Source organism: Lithobates pipiens, unplaced genomic scaffold (assembly GCF_037356315.1).
Source record: "Lithobates pipiens isolate NorthernLeopardFrog02 unplaced genomic scaffold, aLitPip1_a1.2 Scaffold_13, whole genome shotgun sequence".
In the NCBI taxonomy this organism is placed as follows: domain Eukaryota; kingdom Metazoa; phylum Chordata; class Amphibia; order Anura; family Ranidae; genus Lithobates; species Lithobates pipiens.
In genome coordinates, this window is record NW_027507718.1 from 486328659 (window position 1) to 486347469 (window position 18811).

The following is an 18811-nucleotide window of genomic DNA, read 5'->3' on the forward strand; positions in this document are numbered from 1 at the left end:
TTGTGAGCTGACTGAATGGGACCAGAGAGAATGCGATGCTTGGTTTGAATTATCACTACTATTTTCCTTCAAAGATGGCCTGGTGCAAATTCTAAGGAAGTGTGTGTGTGTGTGTGTGTGTGTGTTGGCACAAAGCAACCAATCAGAATCTGTTTGTGTGTGTGTGTTTTATTTTTTTATTTTTTCTAGAGCAGATTGATTACAAAATGGAGTGGATTTGATTGGTTGCGTTTAAACCCTTCTTGCTCTTGTTTTCTCTTTTTGCAGTTTTTATACAACAGGCTGTGTGTGTGTGTGTGTGTGTGTGTGTGTGTGTGTGTGTGTGTGTGTGTGTGTGTGTGTGTGATTTTTATTTATTTATTTATTTTATTGTTCTATTCACACAGAAAAGATTCAAAGAATTTTGGAGACCAGTGGAAGAAAGGTGTTCCCATAGAAGTCCTTCCAATGGCTTACGTTCCAGTGAGCAAAGCAATACAGCAGCAGTTCGGTGGTGTGGCAGAGTTGAGGATGGCTGTTAGTAAGGCTGTAAGTAATAATGAATATTATAGACCTAATGTGTCATGGTCCTCTTCCTATTTTAAAGATTTTCTAAATTGGAATTTAGGCCTCATTTATACAGGCGTACCAATCTGTATACATGTGCAAAGTGGTTATCTTCACCCATGGTGAATGCACAGGTGTTCCTTACAGATCCGTGCGGTCTGATGTAGAAATCATGACACAGACTGTGTTCTGATCCGTGCTTCTGACCCAAACGGATGTACACTCTGGGATGTATGTGGAGAATCGTGCAGCTGGCCGTCTGTCATTGATTTCACCAGGCTGGCTGCATGTGAACAATGTGAATCCCACATGGGCGATGACGACCCCTTTTGCACAGGTACATGTTTTGATATGCCCATGTAAAAGAGGGCTTAATGCCCCCTGCCACCTTCCACCTATATGGATTGCTATTAGATGGTAGAGCTATCCATTAAAATGCTGTTGCAGTAAGAAAACTAATAAGGTGGAAGAGGATAAGGTTAGTGGCAACGACTAAATGTCTTGGCTGGTAATTGTGGTATGGGCCAGTCTGGGTTTTTGGAGGTTAAAGGACTGCTGGAAATGCCATATTGAAATGCTTATTCTCCCACAAGTTTATATAAAAGTCCCAAAAAAAAATCATATTTAAAACTTAATGCATCTTAAAGACTATCTCCCACCTTTTGCACCAAGTTACATCCATATATAAGAGCTTAATAAGGTGCAAATGGGGTCACCACCAAACTGCTCCACCTGTGACAGTGTGTGTGGGGATTCTTCTCTCCTGCAGCCACTGTCACTTTTTAAATTTGCATTGCTGTCGAATGAATGAAGGTTAAGTCTGGCACCACGGCAGATGGACTTAATGTGATGTGTAGTTATCGTCATACTCCAGAGTCCACTGACTTCCTCCAACTCCTTTTGCAAAAATAAGAGGGGGAGAGAAGAGGCCTTGCATAATTGTAAAGTGGAAGGAAAATGATAAATGGTTTTTCAAATTTTTATTTTCTTTACAAATATATGAAAAGTGTGGTGTGCATTTGTATTCAGCCCCCCTGAGTTAATACTTTGTAGAACCACCTTTCACTGCAATTACAGCTGCAAGTCTTTTTGGGGATGTCTCTACCAGCTTTGCACATCTAGAGAGTGACATTTTTGCCCTTTCTTCTTTACAAAATAGCTCAACCTCTGTCAGATTGGATGGAGAGCGTCTGTGAAGAGCAATTTTTCCAGTCTTGCCACAGATTCTCAATTGGATTTAGGTCTGGACTTTGACTGGGCCATTCTAACACATGAATATCCTTTGATCTAAACCATTCCATTGTATCTCTGGCTGTATGTTTAGGGTCATTGTCCTGCTTTAAGATGAACCTCCGCCCCGGTCTCAAGTCTTTTTCGCAGACTATAACAGGTTTTCTTCTAAGATTGCCCTGTATTTGGCTTTATCCATCTTCCCATCAACTCTGACCAGCTTCCCTGTCCCTGCTGAAGAAAAGCAGCAAAACGTTACATTTTTGTCTCATCTGGCTTCTTGCAAATGGGACTTATGGCTTTCTTCTTGCCACTCTTCCATAAAGGCCAGATTTGTGGAGCGCAGGACTAATAGTTGTCCTGTGGACAGATTCTCCCACCTGAGCTGTGGATCTCCGCAGCTCCCCCAGAGTTACCATGGGCCTCTTGGCTGCTTCTCTGATTAATGCTTTCCTTGCCTGGCCTGTCAGTTTATGTGGACGGCCATGTCTTGGTAGGTTTGCAGTTGTCTCTTACTTTTTCCATTTTAAGATGATGGTTCTAACAGTGCTCCATGAAATGTTCAAAGTTTGGAATATTTTTTATAACCTAACCCTGCTTTAAACTTCTCTAACTTTATCCCTGACCTGTCTGGTGTATTCCCTGGCCTTCATGATGCTGTTTGTTTACTAAGGTTCTCTAACAGACCTCTGAGGGTTTCACAGAACAGCAGTATTTATACTGAGATTAAATTAGACACAGGTGGACTCTGTTTACTAATTGGGTGACTTCTGAAGGCAATTGGTTCCACTAGATTTTAGTTAAGAGTTATCAGAGTAAAGGGCGCTGAATGTAAATGCACGCCACACTTTTCACATTTATTTGTAAAAAATGTTGAAAACCATTTATCATTTTCCTTCATCTCTGCAATTATGTGCCACTTTGTGTTGGTTTATCACAGGTATATGCAATTAGCGGACCTCCCAGCTGTTTCAGAACTACAAGTCCCATGAGGCATAAGACTCTGACAGCCACAAACATGACACCCAGAGGAAGAGGCATGATGGGACTTGTAGTTTTGCAACAGCTGGAGGTCCACTAATTGCATATCCCTGGTATATCGCATAAAATCCCAATAAAACACATTTAAGTTTTTGGTTATAACGTGACAATGAAAATTTCAAGGGTGTATGTATACTAGAATTTCTATCCCTTGAAGTTTTCCACATTTTGCGTGTGTATAATATTTCTTTCTCCCCTGTTTGGTTAATCTTTTTGCAGCCGCTTTCTCAGATAAGCAGCAGTAATATTTTTGTTATAAAATTGCTTGCTAAAACTCCTTCTTTAATAGCTATGAATAAACACAAAAGTGTGCATAACTGAAGGCTATTTTATCCTGACAGTCTATTAAACCTAAAAATGAGATGCACTTTATGATAATGACCTGTAGATGGTGCTCTTGCTCCAGTTTTTGTATTTGTAGTTGTACTTGCTCTGTTGAGTACCGTAGCTGGCAATTTGCTCTTTTTCCATCCAGTTATCTTACCTTTTAACATTTCTATACCTATATCATTAGAGGCTTATCCCTGGCCACTTCTTAATTGTGCGTGTTTTTAGAGTGATTTTTTATTTATTTTTTTGTATTTTTTTTTTTGTCTACAGTCATAAATCTGACCAATGCTGGGCATAGACGGCTTGAAATTTTCAGCCTGCAAAAGACAGAGAAATATCACTTGATTTTTTTTTTTTTTTTTCCTTTTTTTTTTTTTTTCCTTTTTTTTTTTTTTCCTATCTATGACAACAGTATGAATGGAGAAGTCATCATTGTATTTGGGCAGCCATGGTGGGTGCTGGCACTGCAGAACCATGATGGCATGCAGTCACGGTTTGGCTAAGAAAAAAGAAAAATATGTTTCAAACTGCTCAGCTGATTATTACATTGTAATTTGTTGAGCCGGGTGGTATTTGCAGGACCATCCCCATCTCCTCCAATTTTAGCTAATTTTAACAGTAATCTGTCCAAATTCGAGTGGTCTATGGCCATCACTAGTGGATCTGGGTAGAACTTTTCAAATCTGTCTCGGGATGCAAAAGTAGAGGACAAACACACCGCACATACTTTTCCAAAATTTAATGTAACTTCCTTTTGCGATCTTCATCCTTCCCCTTTTTTTTTTTTTTTTTTTTTTTTTTTAAATAAATGAACATATTGTATTCTAATTGCATGTAGTGGGATGGGTGAAGCCTGGCCTCTAAATCCCTACCAATAGGGCAGCTTTGCTTTTTAATGATTAATATTTCTAAAGTACTTTTTTCCCTAGGGACTCAAAGGGTTTACAATTTGGGGTTGGTGCAGTAAGGAGCTCAGGGCAGCCATCTTGGACACGCTCAGTAGAATATCATACTAGGTCCAATTTTAGACAGGAGGCAATTAATCTACCAGCATGTCTTTGTAGTGTGGTGGAGGAAACCAACGCAAGTACAAGGAGATCATGCAAATGCCATGCCAGTGTCGTGGCTGGAATTCTAACCAAGGACGCCAGTGCTGTAAGATGGAACCACTAGGCCACGGTGCTGCTTGACACACTTGTCCACTGAATCCTGTGAAAAAATCTAAGCCATGTTCCCCTAAACAAGTGCCCCACACAAGTGGTGCAGAGTGTAAGGGAAACCAAATTTATATCCTGATGCGATCAGAGAATGTCCTTCTGACAGGCAAGTCTAGGTCAGGAGCCATCTCTACTGATGATTACCACTATGTGTGGACACTACAGGGCCACAGACAGAACCCGCAGCCTTGCAGTGACTACACATAGCGGTAATCCAGAATCCATATGCTCCCTAAAATGTAAAGCAGGGTGTCCCAGACCCAAGGCAACACAGACTAAGAGTAAGTACCTGATTATGTTCTACTCCACCGGATTATTACCTGTATACCTGTCTGTTTTATTAAATGTCTAGGCAGACCATAAACTTTGACATGCTAAACACTGACCATAAGGGTTCAGTGATTGGCACTGGTGTTCATGGTGCATCAGGGATGCTATCTGCATGAAGTTAATGTTCTTTCGTTGCTTATATGGCTTCTTGTTCCTTCCATGGTCCAGGTACATTAACAGGTTTCTACCTAAAACTAAGTTTAAATCAGAACTATACCGCATCTGAGCATCCAAACCAACCCCCCCATCCATGTCTCCCTTCCCTTTTTTATTTTTTATTTTTTTGCTGAGAAACTACTTTGAAATACATCCCCCCTAACATTGCCGACCCATGTTGTTTTTTTTTTTTTTTTTTTTTTTCACCTTAATGCATCAAGGTGAAAAAACTTCTGACGGTGACAGCCCCCGCCCCCTCTCCCCCTGCATCTTACTTACCTGGGCCCCGTAATTCTCTCGGCAGAGACACGCTCTCCCTCTCTGCACAGGGTCCCGGCTCTTAATTGGATAGATTGATAGCAGCGCAGCCATTGGCTCCCGCTGCTGTCAATCAAATCCAACGACACGGGGGGCGCCGGGTGGCAGGGCCGAATCCGCCATTCGTGTCTATGAATGCCAATGCTGGACTCAGGAGAGCGCCTGCAAGGTAACCCACCCCCCCCACAATGCTGTGCATTGTAACAAATCGGCTTCTAGCTTCTGCTTGTACAATTGAGGCTCCGTTTCCACTAGTGCGACTCTAAAGTCATGCCGTTTTCAAGTGTGATTTTTTACAATCTCTGGCACACAAGTTTGGATCAAAGTAGTGCAGGAACCTTTTTAAAAATCCCTGTTTAAGTCACATAGATTTGAACAGATTTTCGTTTATCTCAATAGGCTGCGATAGTCCAAAGTCGCATGACCAGTCCCAAAGCTTTGACAATACCTGGAAGCTGATTGGTTACTATGCACAGCTGCACCAGATTCTGTATGTACCCATTTTAGTAAAACTCTCCCATTGGCTTTTATTGGGTTCAGGGACTTTGGCAAAAAAAAAAAATGCCAAAAGCTCCAAAAACTTCAGTTTAGGAGCATCAGTGTGCATGAGACCTAAGGAGTTGTGTATTATAGAAGCACTAAATAAATAGTTACAGCTTTTTCTAGATTTTGGCTGATTTTATTATTTTTATTTCCAATGATCCAGGGCCCTGTGGTTACAGATAATGGAAATTTTCTTCTAGACTGGAAGTTTGACCGCGTTCAGGATTGGAATACAGTTAATACAGCCATCAAAATGATTCCTGGTAAGGTGTCAGAACTTGTAATATGTCACATATCCTGTGGGTGGCAGCATCGTACTGTCGTTATTCAGATTGTAGGGTGTATCTTGAAGCAGATTTTCTAAATGTCTGAGGCAGGTCACACATAAGGCGTCTTTAGGGATACATGTACCTAGAGAAATGATACAGGCTGCCATTTCTGGTCTTTCTGAAAAAAAAAAAATGTAATTTCATGGATCTTTCCTTCAATTCTTTCCTTGAACAAGCATTCTGCTAGTGAAGTCAGAACTTCTGGCTGTCATTCCTCCAGCTCCATTACTAAGAGTTGAAGGCATTCGATCGGGAAGGAAGGTCTGGCAATTTGCACATTAAGAAGGAAAATAGAAAATATTGTTGAATTGTTACTCCCTACTTCTGTTTTCAATGGAGGTTGTTGGATTGGACATGTGATTGCTATGAAATACTGCAAGAGGCGTCCCGTTGTCTGCATGGAAATGAGCCACCCCAATCTTTCCTGAAAATACATGTCTGATAGGCAGCTGCGCAAATATTGTGCGACATAAAAAAAAATTTGCAGCTGCCACTGTTTCGTTAATCAGGGCCTCTCCTCTTAGAAATAGAGCAGAATTATTACTATTTATTATTATACAGGATTTATATAGCGCCAAAAGTTTATGCAGAGCTTCTCAATGTTGAGGGGGAACAGTACAATTAAAATACAGAAGGAGTAGGAGAGAGCTGCTCATGGAGCTTACAATCTAAAGGGTGGGGGAGGTGGTACAAAAAATGATAGCTGCGGGGAATGTTCTGGTGAAGGTTGGGATAGGCTTCCCTAAATAGGTATGTTTTTCAGGGATCGCCTAAAGGTGGACAGGGTAGAGGCCCGCTGACCAGACATACTGGGGCAGGGAGTTCCAGAGGATGGGAGAGGTTCTGGAGAAGTCTTGGAGGAAGGCATGGGAGCTAGAGAGGAGGCCCTGGGAGTAGCAGATTGGACAATTTGGGTGATATCTGTAGATGAGGTTGGTGATGTAGCTGGGGGTGATATTGTGAACGGCATTATATGTTATTGTTAGTATTTTGAATTTTATGCGGTGGGGTAGGGGATTCAATAAAGATGCTGCGCCACTTTTCTGGCCTTTTAAAAAAAAAAAAAAAAAGTATTCCTTTTGCTATGTGTTGCGCCAAATTTATAAAGCATTTGTGATGCTTTTTGGTTCTGACAGCGACTCGTGCACCAAATTTCAGGTAGTTCTAAAATGCATCACTTTTACGTTGTGTCGCACTGCGTGTTCCACATGTGAATGTGGAGCTAACTGAGACCAAATCTGTTGGTGTACCGAGAAACTGTCTCAGACAGATTTTGCGAAAGTTTCTTGTGTTTATCTAAAAGTGACAGTGTGAGCCAAATTCAGGTATAGGTTGTAGACCGGTACATGAATTTGGCGCATTCTTTACCACTTTTTAAGAATGTGTGAGTGACTCTTTCACAAAATCCGGCTGTGCCAATCTTTATGAATTCCAGGAATAATGTTTTGGGGGTTGGAAGTGGTCTACTAGCAAAAACAAATTAAATTTTTTCTAAGAAATGTTTTTAATTTTCTTATGAATGTCTTCTTTAAAGCGGTAGTAAACCCGCACATTTTTTTTTTTCTTTTTTTTTTTTTTTAAACCTGCAAAGCAAAAGGCATAATGAGCTAGTATGCACCGCATACTAGCTCATTATGAAATACTTACCTTAGAACGAGGCCCCGACATCTGGCCCGATCCACGCCGAGGGAGCTGACATGCTCCCTCGGCGTTTCTTCCGGGTATCGCGGCTCCGGCGCTGTGAGTGGCCGGAGCCGCGATATCGTCACTCCCGCGCATGCGCGCGGGAGATTTCATTCCGGCCGGCCGGCCACTGCTGGATTTTCAGGCCGAGAATCCCCTTGTGCGCATGCGCCGCTGCAGTCAGCGGCGCATACCGAGGGGAATATCTCCTAAACCGTACAGGTTTAGGAAATATATATTTTTTTTTTTTACCTACAGGTAAGCCTTATTATAGGCTTTCCTGTAGGTAAAAGTTAAAAAATTGAGTATACAACCACTTTAAGTTAGTAAATGTTGTCATCCCTATGTGCCACCACTGGGGGTTGTATAGAGCACATGCCTTCTCCATGTTTCCTCAGAGAACTCGCAATGTGTCCAGAGCAGCAGCTTCCATTTCCTCCAGCCAGCAGCAGACCTCCTGTGCTATTTGCTACCCCTCTTCACGAGGAAGAAGCACTAAAAAAAAAAAAAGCACGCTGCACTTCTCTGCGGCTTCCAGGCTCCCCTCGTCATTTTTTCTCCCCTCTCTGTAAGATCCCATAGGATCAGAGGCCCACGCTCGTGGGGCAAAACGCTTTAAAAAAAAGAGGAGGAGGCTGTAGGCGTCTGAGAGGGGCTGAGCGCAATGTTGGCGTTGACGCGGGAAAGAGTGTTTGTTTTTTTCAAAGCACTAGTGTTATTGTTGCAAGCTGTGGAGGGACGCAAGAGCATGGAGGGGCATGAAAGAGGTTGGTGACGCCTCAAGCAATGGATACGATTTTCTTCTGGTGGTACCTCTGCTTTGTGCATTGGCTATATTCAGAAGGGGAGAGTTGAAACGCCCCCAAAAAAAGGCGCTAAAAGGGTTTCCCTCAAGCTCTGGGAAGCCTACTCTTCAAATGGCATCCTCCCCTGAGAGGGGGTGGCTGGTCAGAGTGACTATCAGTGCCATGAAATGTTTGCAACTGTTTTCAACACTGCAGCCCCTGTTTATTTACTCTTAATCTTTAATCGCATCCCAGCATATTAAATCGCATTCCAATGTGGTCAAGATGCGACAGGTTCTCTTCCATTTTCCTAAGACCCTCAGACTGTGTAACTAGAGGCAGGAGAAGACGATTCCCTCAGGGGTCCTTGGTGAGGCTGATGACTCCTCTTCTTAGATGTTAATTGCGGGAGAGTCAGCTTTCACAATCTGTAAGGTTGATGGTAAAATTTCTTGCTGAATGATCCACTCCACATTTATGTACCCTTAACTGAGTGTTTGGGTTTGCTAAAGCCTCCTCAAGCTGTTCTTGCCTTTTCCTGTCCATTCTTTGTTGGGAAACATTTTTTTGTATCTGGAGGATCACGCAGATAAGCATGGTTTTCACACTTTATCCTATGGTAGAGAAAATTCACTAAGCAGGGTATACCAGAAATTAACGCTACTATTTCCTTTGTGAGTATGTTTGACTTATCCAGCAGACAATACTCAAGTACTTGGGATCCAATGGATAAAAGGTAGGAATTCCTATTTAAAAAAAAAAAAAAATATATATATATATATATATATATATATATATATATATATTTTTTTTTTTTTTCTCTGGCAGGTTGAGTGCGTCTCAGCCTGTGCTGACAGTAATTGGTTAACCGTTGAGAAACCAGTTTTAACAGGTGTTTAAGGTTATCCTGCTTGGCAGGTCCAGGAGCCAGCTTTATGTTTGCAATAGTTGCTATGACAGATTGCGCCTTCGCTAAGCGTCATGCAAGAAGCTCTTGGCTAGTCTTTCCTTTTGCGGTAAGACAGCTATCTGGGGATATTTTAGATATATTCAAAGAATTTCTAGCAAAAGAAAGATACCTTTTTGCCTTTTTAAGTGAAGGAGTATTTTTTATTTCAAAGCTCCTTCTGTGCCAGGGGCATCAGCCTCCAGGCACTCATGACTGCCTTTGCCGTCAGGTTCAAAGGGTAATCCTCAGGGTTAACCGCAGGGACAAAAGAGGTCTTGAGGGAGGAAGCCCGAAACTGTAGCCTCCTTATGAGGAGGTGCTCCTGCTTGCTCAATAGAGAGAATTCTTCTACAGTTCTCAGGGATCTGGCAGGAGTGTCAAGACGAATGGGGGACTTCCTCAATAGCTCCAACGTACAACCTGGAGTTCCAAGAGTTTCCGTCTCCTCCTTGTTTTCTCAGATTAAACGTTCCTAAAGAACCAGAGAAAAATAAATCTTTCTCTCTAGCATTGGACCATCTTTTGGCAAAAAGTGTTCCTGGTGGCCTCCATGTAAAAGCAGAGACTGGGGTTTGGTTAAATCCAAATGGACATTCTAGATCTCAAAAATCTAAAGCTGAATTGCTGAATATAATCTCTCTCCCTTTTTTTTTTTTTTTTTTTTTTTTTTTTTTTTGCATGAAGATGCAGATCTCCATATGCCTATTTCCTCGCTCACTTGTAATATTTTCTTTCAAAGTGGAAAATCTTCTTTTTCAGTGTGTAGCTCTGCTTTCCGATGTAGCTACCACACCTCGAGTACAAGGTTCTGGCTCCTTTTCTGGTCAGATTGAGGGCCCAATGTATAATGATAAATGGTTTACCTAGTCTATCTATTCTTGTTGAACCAGTCAGTAGCCTGCTTAGACCAAAAGTACGGTCACCACATTCGACTACCTGGAATATCTAGGTTGGATTTTGAACCTGGTAGGAATCTTCTTTAAAACATGAAGAAAATACTTGGGTCTGATCATAGGTACACCTAGAAAAGGGTATTCGTACCCCAGGCTAAGATCGGCGCCATAAAGGACTGATCTAAGTAGTTGAAGCAAGATGGTTTTTCTCCTATTTAAACTTTGCGTGAGGTTGTCGGGAAAGATGGTGACTTCATTCGAGACCATTCTTTATGCTCATTCTAGACTGCTGCAAACCAGTATCCTATCGGTTTGAAACAGAATTCAAGCTCTACATTCCCAATTTGTCTGACTCCACAGCCTACGGCCATATCACCCTGATAGCACCCGATCTCTTCCGATCTTCCGAGCTAAGCAGGGTCAGACCCGGATGAAAGACCACCTGGAAATTCTGGGTGTACCAGAGCTTCAGTTTATGGTTAACATCCAAAAATCTGCAAAGGGGAAAATCCTTTCAGTTTCCTGGGAAATAGTATCAACATATGCCAACCTTTTTTTGTTTAGGTTGGGGGACAGTCCTGAAAGAGGCAGCTGTCCAGGAGAAGTGGCATAGATCAGAAATGGCCTTGCCCATTAACATTTTAAAAATTCAGGCAGAAAACTTGGTTCTGAGGGCCTGAATGTTCAGTATAAGGTATTGCGCTGCTAGGAGTCAATCTATTTATGCCACAGCAATGGCCTATATTAATTACCAAGGGGGTACAAGAAGTTGTGCGGCCCAAAGGTGAGTCTTTTCCTTAAAGTACATTTTCTTCCCATCTGCAGTTTTCATTCTAGGAATAGAAAATTGGCAGGCGGACTACTTGAGTCGCCAGCAGTTTTTCCTGGGAGAATGGTTCCTTCACCCCCAATATCTTCCTGTCAATATGTCAAGGATGAGGGATCCCAGATAGATCTGTTTTGCGTCCATAATCAACATAAACGTTTGACAACTTTGTGTCAAGAACAAAGGATCCGCTAGCATGTGGAACGGATGCCTTGCTATTCCTGTGGAATCGATTCTCACTGATTTGTGCATTCCCTCCTAATCTGCCTGCATCCACAACTTCTTCACAGGATCAAGCAGGAAGGGAAGTTGTGGATTCTTGTGACCCCCAGCGGGGTCTAGGAAATCTTGATATGCAGAAATTGTAGAGATGGCTGTAGGGAACCCTACCTTCACGGTCAGACCCTCTCTCGCAAGGTCCAAAATTCCATCCTACTTTAAAAACGATAAATTTAATGGTTTGGCTATTGAGGCCCATAATCTGTAGAAGCGTGGGCTGTCAAGTTCGGTCGTTTTCTACCTTGGTTTAGGCAGAGCCAGCCTCCATGGTTTATATATTATGGAGTCTGGGAAACATATGAGGTGGATTCCACCCTCTCAAATCAAAATGCACTCCTCTGGGGCTGTTAATGCTTCCTGAGCAGTGTGTCACCAAGCCTCCATGTCTTAAATCTGTAAGGCCGCAACTTGGTCTATACATTTACCAGATTCTATCAAATAGATGTAAAGGTCATGAGGATATCGCCTTTGGGCGCAGGATACTGTGGGCTGCAATATTATTCCTCTAGTCTCATATTGCCCTACTTTTTTGTTGTCTCCCTCCCTTCAGTTGCCATTGCTATGGGGCATCCCACATAGTAACTACTATGGCTCTCTGTCCCGTGCTGTAAGATAAGAAAATAGGATTTTAAAACGGCTTACCTGTAAAGCCCTTTTCTTTGTAGTACATCACGGGACACAGAGGTCCCTCCCTTCTTGGTATACACGTGTATTGCTTTGCTACAAAACTGAGATACTCCCAGTAGTGGGGAGGGGTTATCTAGGGAGTGCACTTTTTATCTTAGAACATGCCAGTGTCCATCACCTGAAGGTGGCCTATAACCCACATAGTAACTACTATGGCTCTGTGTTCCGTGATGTACTTCAAAGAATTTTAAAGGTAAGCTGTTTTTAAAATCCTATTTTTACAGGATACTTCTTGCATTTCCTGCATCCATTCAACATCACCGAAAGAGGTTAAAGGAACATTTGGCTGTTCTAGACCAGGTTTTGCTTCAAATTTCCTGCATTAGGTCTCTCTTCTATGTACAGTGAGGTGAACGGGTATACATATTGAATAGATATAACTATGGGTGAGCCCAGCATGTTTTAATGTTAGGGAAAATCTGGGTTCCTAGAAAGAGGTAATTCAGTGTCCAATCTGAAAGAATCAATTTTCCAACCAGCTCGGAAAGTGAAACAAGGTTATAAAATGGTGGCCATGGATAAAGCAAATGAGAAGTCAACCAAGAAAAAGACCCAAGGCTTTCCATCACTGGGTAAAAAAAGGGTTATTGTCAGTAAAGTAAAAAAATATATAAAAGTTCATAGAATACTGGGTCGAGTTCCATAGTTTCAAGCTATGGAACATCAAGGGGATGAGGGAGGGTGGTCACTCAGTTTGAGGGAGCAAAGTTGTGAATTTCATCAGAAGTTAGGAATTCCAAAAACACCCAAAAGAGAGCGTACTTAGTAGTGTGCAGTGATGAAAGCTGAGAGATCTGAGCTGCTTTATAATATTTCTCCACATTGGAGACACTTGAGGCTTCTTGTGACACAAGGTATTTGGGGTCCTTTCTGTACCCAAATAAAGGAAATCATTATTTGAAGCAAACATAAGTAATGGTGTCAAACCCATTCAGGCAAGGTGCTAAAGTAGTACTGGGCAGGATCAGGTCTGCAAAACCATGAACAGGAATCAAGGTAAGGGGTAATAGTTGGTGGCAAAATGTATAGATAATATAGAGTAAGTTTCACCCCCAGATAATCCAGACTTGAGTACATTCGAGCAAAGGAAAAAGGGGAAAAAATTAACTGAATTTGAGCCATGCCAGCAGGCAAACGAGTTTAGTGCTGTTGACATGGTATGGTTCATTTGGAGCCCAAAAATTGGGGATATTGCTGACAAAGTGTACAACAAAGGTTAGTGAGGCATATTTGCGCTTTTGTAAGGATTATCGGGAAGCAGGATATGTGTATGTATGTATGTATGTATGTATATAGATATTCTTAACCATAAACAGCCATGAACCTAAAATAATTAATGGCCAAGAGGTTTTGGTTTGGCAGCACTAAAATAAAAAATAAAAATCTGCCTATCATTTCCCAGAGCGATGGAAGATGTTTGATTGTAGAGGGTGGTACAGGGGTCTGCAAAAATGGAGACTGTTTTCGATGGGTCAGAGGGGAGTTCACCAGCCTTTGTGCCCAATCTCTAAATGGGGTAAATGGCTCAAGAGAGAATCTTAGTCTGTTGGCCAACATGGGGCATGATTTATTGGCGTTCAAGTAATATTAGTGTTTTAGTTCTGCATAATGCCTCAGTTTGTAAGGGCTTTTGAAGTGTCCTCTATGGAAAATTTCTTGGCATGTGACACTTTCACCCTTCAACTCCTCTATGTGCATTTTGGCTGTTCATCTTTTACTAAGCTTTTAGACCATTCATTCACAACCAGGTTCTTCCAGAGGCAGTGATGCATTTGTTTTCAGCACCAGAACAATAGTTTAGGTGAGGGGAGTTTGGCATGGGCCACATAATAACCAAACTGTTTATTACTACATACTTCACACTACATTAAGACACGTAGTGCACATTTTTGGGACACCTCAGCATTCCATGCTCAGCGGTTACAAATAGTCTCATAAGAGCAGGTGCATCTCTCAAGATGGGCGTCCTCCATTCCCCCACTCTACTGAAACTGCCTGAGTTTCTGACTAATTCACATACTGCCTCTGTGTACATGTGCTGTTCATGGAAATGGTTGTGAAAGCACTAAACCCATCATAACAGGCATCCCGGCGTGTAGAAACCAAAATGAGCAATGCTTTATCTATTGAATAATCGGCAAAAGTGGACTAATTTAATATAATATTTAGGCGCCAGTAAATCCAATATTGGAATCCTGTGCTTGGCATTAGGGGAGGACTTCAAGTACACAGTAGGCCATGTAATGATGCACTGATATTGGTTTTAAATAAGCCTAAGCATAGCTATGTGCTTGTGCCTGCATGTTCTTTTTGGATGTGCCCGATTTTGGCCCACTGTAGTCAAAAAAGCCTGTGTGTGTGTGTGTGTGTGTGTGTGTGTGTGTGTGTGTGTGTGTGTGTGTGCGTGTGCGCGCGCCCAGGGCTATGCTGAACTTAGCAGGCTGCATGAGCTCAACCAGAAATAGACCCATTTAAATTCAGATGCGGTAATTGGTGCTGCTTAAAGTTGGAAATACTGGAGTTTTTAACTCATTTTAAATATTGAGTATAGACTAACATTTTTTAGTGTTTGCTGTAAACCATATTTCCATTACCTATCCAGAGTACAAGTCCCTGGAATGGTAGCTCACACAAGCTCCATAACATGCTCCACCAAACCAAAAGTATGGGTATTGCCTTCATACCCAGAAATATGGCTATTTGCAAAGCACAGATTTGCTCGAAGGACTCAATGGGGTTTATTTACTAAAGCTAGAGAGGACAAAATTGGTCACAATTCTGCAGAGAATCCAATCGGCTTCCAGGTTTTATTGCTAAAGCTTAATTAAACAAGCTGAGGTTAGAAGCTGATTGGATTCTCTGCAGAATATTGACAAATTTTGCCCTCTCTAGCCTTAGTAAGTAAACCCTAATGTCACCTTGCCTATTTAGGCAAAGACGCCCTTTCGTACCAGTTATACTTCTGCCACAGCTCCCCTACCATTACTTACGCTGTTCCAACTGGCAACAATATCCAGTGCTTTCAGGTTTTAAAGGAGTGTAAAAAAGAACCTCTTTTGTGATGGTGCTTGGGTTTGGCAATCGGGCCCAAGCACTGTCACATGATAAAGAAATGCAACTAACGTTCCCTTTGGAAGAAGTGGGGAAGCATTGGTAAGGCATTTATAAATGGGTCAGCAGTGGGGCCCCTTCTCACATTGCTTCGAATGAGGACAGTGGCTCTTTAAGGAACAAGGGAATGTATGCTTAACTGTCAACTATAGAAACCTGTCTACAAACTGAATCTTTTTTTGCTGATGTGCTCTACTTGTATTAATCAGCAGAACCTTTTATTTCGATCTTGGCAGTTTTCCTTTTAAAATGTGAAAATATACTGATTTTGTATACCGTAGTCAAAAAACTAAGAGCTATACAAGTATTCATTTTTGGTGACTTGCTCCTTTTTTATTTAATGTTGTATGATATTATTACATCCATTTTTTTTTTTTTTTTTTTTTTTTTTTTTTTATATATAGGTGTGGTGGACACTGGGCTCTTCATCAATATGGCTGAACGGGTCTACTTTGGCATGGCAGATGGTACTGTTTCCATCCGTGACAAGCCTGTACATTAGCTCCAGTGCAGTTGTGCTTTGCTGCTCCCCATCTTCTCCGTGCCAATCAGATTTTTCTTTTTCCTTTTCATTATTACAGTGCTGTGTTCTTTTTTTTGTGTTAAGGAATTGCATTTTTATAGATCACTGTTGCCTTTTTTTTCCTGGTACATGTCTGATTTAATATCTGTATATAAGGGAACTCTGTGGTTTCTTACCATGTTTTATTGGTCCTGCCATTTAGTTTACTCAACAGCTTTGGGCATATTTAATAACATAGGAAGGTGAACTACTAATTAGGGGACCTTTCCAATAGGTCAGTCCACTGAAAAACGTAATTCCTGTTTTTTTTTTTTTTTGGTGCGTACAGGATAGTTAAATGAGTACATTTTGTAATAAATTGCTTCCTGAAAACTGTTTTTTAATTTTTTTTTTTTTTTTATCTATGCAGTCACCTGACCTCCAATGGTCCAGCTCACTCCCCCTTCTCTCTGTGGCTACTGGGTGGTGACTTTTTTTTTTTTTTTCCTCCTGCCCAACAACACTTGGCAGCCCTGGGACCTATGGACTCTATTGGAATGATGTCACAAATTCCTAATATTCACCATCGTTGAACCTTCCGCTGGACAGAGAAGAGTTGGAGTGCAACCGCATAGAAACCCTAAAAAAAAAAAAAAGCTTTATTCAAAAAGTGATTCATTACAAAATGTACTCCAGAGGATCCCAGCTAAGGGGAGCAATATTTATTTCCCATCTACTGGCTTCTTTTATTCCTTAAGGACCCAATGTTGGGGACTCTGCACTTACATTGCTAGACCTGTACTCCCTTTTGCTCTTTCTCTCTCTTTGTGACACCTGAGCCAGGGCAGCCAGCTGCAACAGATTTGAAAAGATCTGTAGCAGCTTTATCTTTTACACTAAAGCAGCCTTTCTCAACCTTTACCCCACAAGAACCCTTGAAATAGTTTTCAGGTCTCAGAAAACCTCTTCTAAAAGGAAGTCATTAGGGGTCAGTGGGAAGAATGCTTCTTACATTGGAGGTCAACCTTGTAGGCTGCTAAAAAGATCTGTCTAATGCAGTTGGACACAATTATGCAGGCATTATCAGATTGAAGGTCAAGCGGCTTCAGTTCAAGGAACCTCTGCAGGAGCTCTGGTTCCTTGAAACCTTGGTTGAGAATGTTGGCTCTAAACAGGCACACAGGTAAATGGTGTTCAGGATCAAGTTTATTGCTGTTGCATCTGTAACCTTGCAGCAAATCTGTTGGATAATCTGCATACCATCAGAATTGAGAACGGTCCCCTGTTGTTCTTCTACCCATGTTATTAAGTAATCCCAATAATAAAAGTGCCCATATTGCATGAGTTATCTATATATTTCCTTTTGCTCTTTCATTGCTGTGGCTGCTTTAGTCACTGTGATGAATAAGTGTGCCCATGTCTAGTGTGAATCACAAAAATATTTTTTGTGAAAATGGCTGAACTATCATGGAGTGTGCTATGTGTTTTTCAAAGGAAAACTTTTGCTGGTGTGACCATGTTTCTTTTTCCAACCAGTAGAATGGAAGCTAGCCTGGTTGCTATTGGCAAAACAAAATGTTTCCTAGAGCACATTATTTTTTTTTTTACCTTGGCCCCAATTTGTTTACTATGCATGGCATGAGCCCCAACATGGTTGCACCCACTGTAGCCTGCAAATAACTTGTGAGGATCCATAGTTTTCTCCCTCACGTGGACATTAAAATGGTTAAAGTCAGTGTGTAGTAATTCTCAATAATGCCATATATGTAAGTAGAGATAATTTGCCAGAGATGACCGTTCACTGTGCAACCCACATGAGGAAGCGGATGATCACATGTTGTTTTGTAAGTTCATAAATAGCTGTTCTTCCTCTCTGCTATTTTTGTTGCCATCCAAATAACTTAAGTTTCCATTGTATAAAGCTTTATGCCGCCACACAGAAGATATATTTTGTTTACTGTGATATTCTGCTTATTTTTATATTTACTTTAGTGCCATGTAAGTTTGCTGGTTGATTACCAAAGAGTTGACTCGCACATGTGGCCAAAATGGCATCAGCTTTTCTTGCCAGGCTCCAGTAAGCAGCACTTGGATGGAACATCAGATTAATATGCTTGTGCTATGTTATCCGTCAAAGCAGGATTCCATTTTGGAACGTGACTCGATGCCTTGCTGATTTATGAAACCTCTTGGGGACCCGAGTGGGGAGATATCCCCCAAACAGAACAGAGAGAGAGATCATGGCAGCTTTTAATAGTTTGCGGTGTCATAAGGTTAAACTTTATAGTCCAGCAAAATTGGGAAAAATCAGTTACATAGAGGGTACGAGTGGGATTGCTGCTTTTTAAATGTACTACATCTCGCTCCTTTTTATTAGATGCAGTCTCTTATGTTGCTGCTTTTGTTATATGGTACTGGAAGCCTTTGTATCTTCATGGTCTTGCTTTAGGTATTATACACTGTACATATTGGGAAAGTTCCCACTATACTTTACCAGACAGTTGTATGGGCTATGAGTACATTGCTTCAAAATGTGCCCCTTCAATCACTGTCCGATCCAAATTGAGCAGCAATTTCCCGAAGTCCAAGCCTCTTCTCACTGGGGGATGCTTTGGGTGCTCGCTCACACAAGAATGTAACAAGAGTACAGAATGACCACGATTACATCACTTCTTCATAAAAACGTTTTTGAACCACAAACTCCACACAAGATGTCCCCTGCCTGGGCACTGCCCTAATTGAATCTCCCCAGTGGGGGCATATTGTGTGCTGTTTGTGACTCAGTACTGTATGTGTTTTTATGAACAATAACATTAGGGGGGTATGTCCTGCACTCAGTTTTATCGTTCCGTCTTTGTCATACACTTTTATAGCCATCCCTATTGAAATGCACTGCTGCATACCTCACAAGAAAATACGCAGCAGAATTTTGGGTAGGTGATGCTATGGATGAAATTGTCACTCTTGTAACATAGATGGTGGCATTGATCCAGGTACCACATCTGCAAATACATACAGGTAAAGTCTAAATTTACAATAATGGATTAGACTTTTGC

At 41.4% G+C, this 18811-nt stretch overlaps 1 protein-coding gene across 1 annotated transcript in view; it reads left to right on the plus strand.

Moving 5' to 3' along the window:
• Positions 1-17718, plus strand: part of RPIA (ribose 5-phosphate isomerase A) — a 57524-nt gene extending 39806 nt beyond the window's left edge. The window contains exons 8-10 of the mRNA XM_077478000.1: positions 387-528; positions 5875-5974; positions 15658-17718. Of these exons, the coding sequence (XP_077334126.1) occupies positions 387-528; positions 5875-5974; positions 15658-15755 (340 nt within the window). The 3' untranslated portion in view covers positions 15756-17718. The remainder of the gene's footprint in view (positions 1-386; positions 529-5874; positions 5975-15657) is intronic.
• Positions 17719-18811: the final 1093 nt, after the last annotated feature.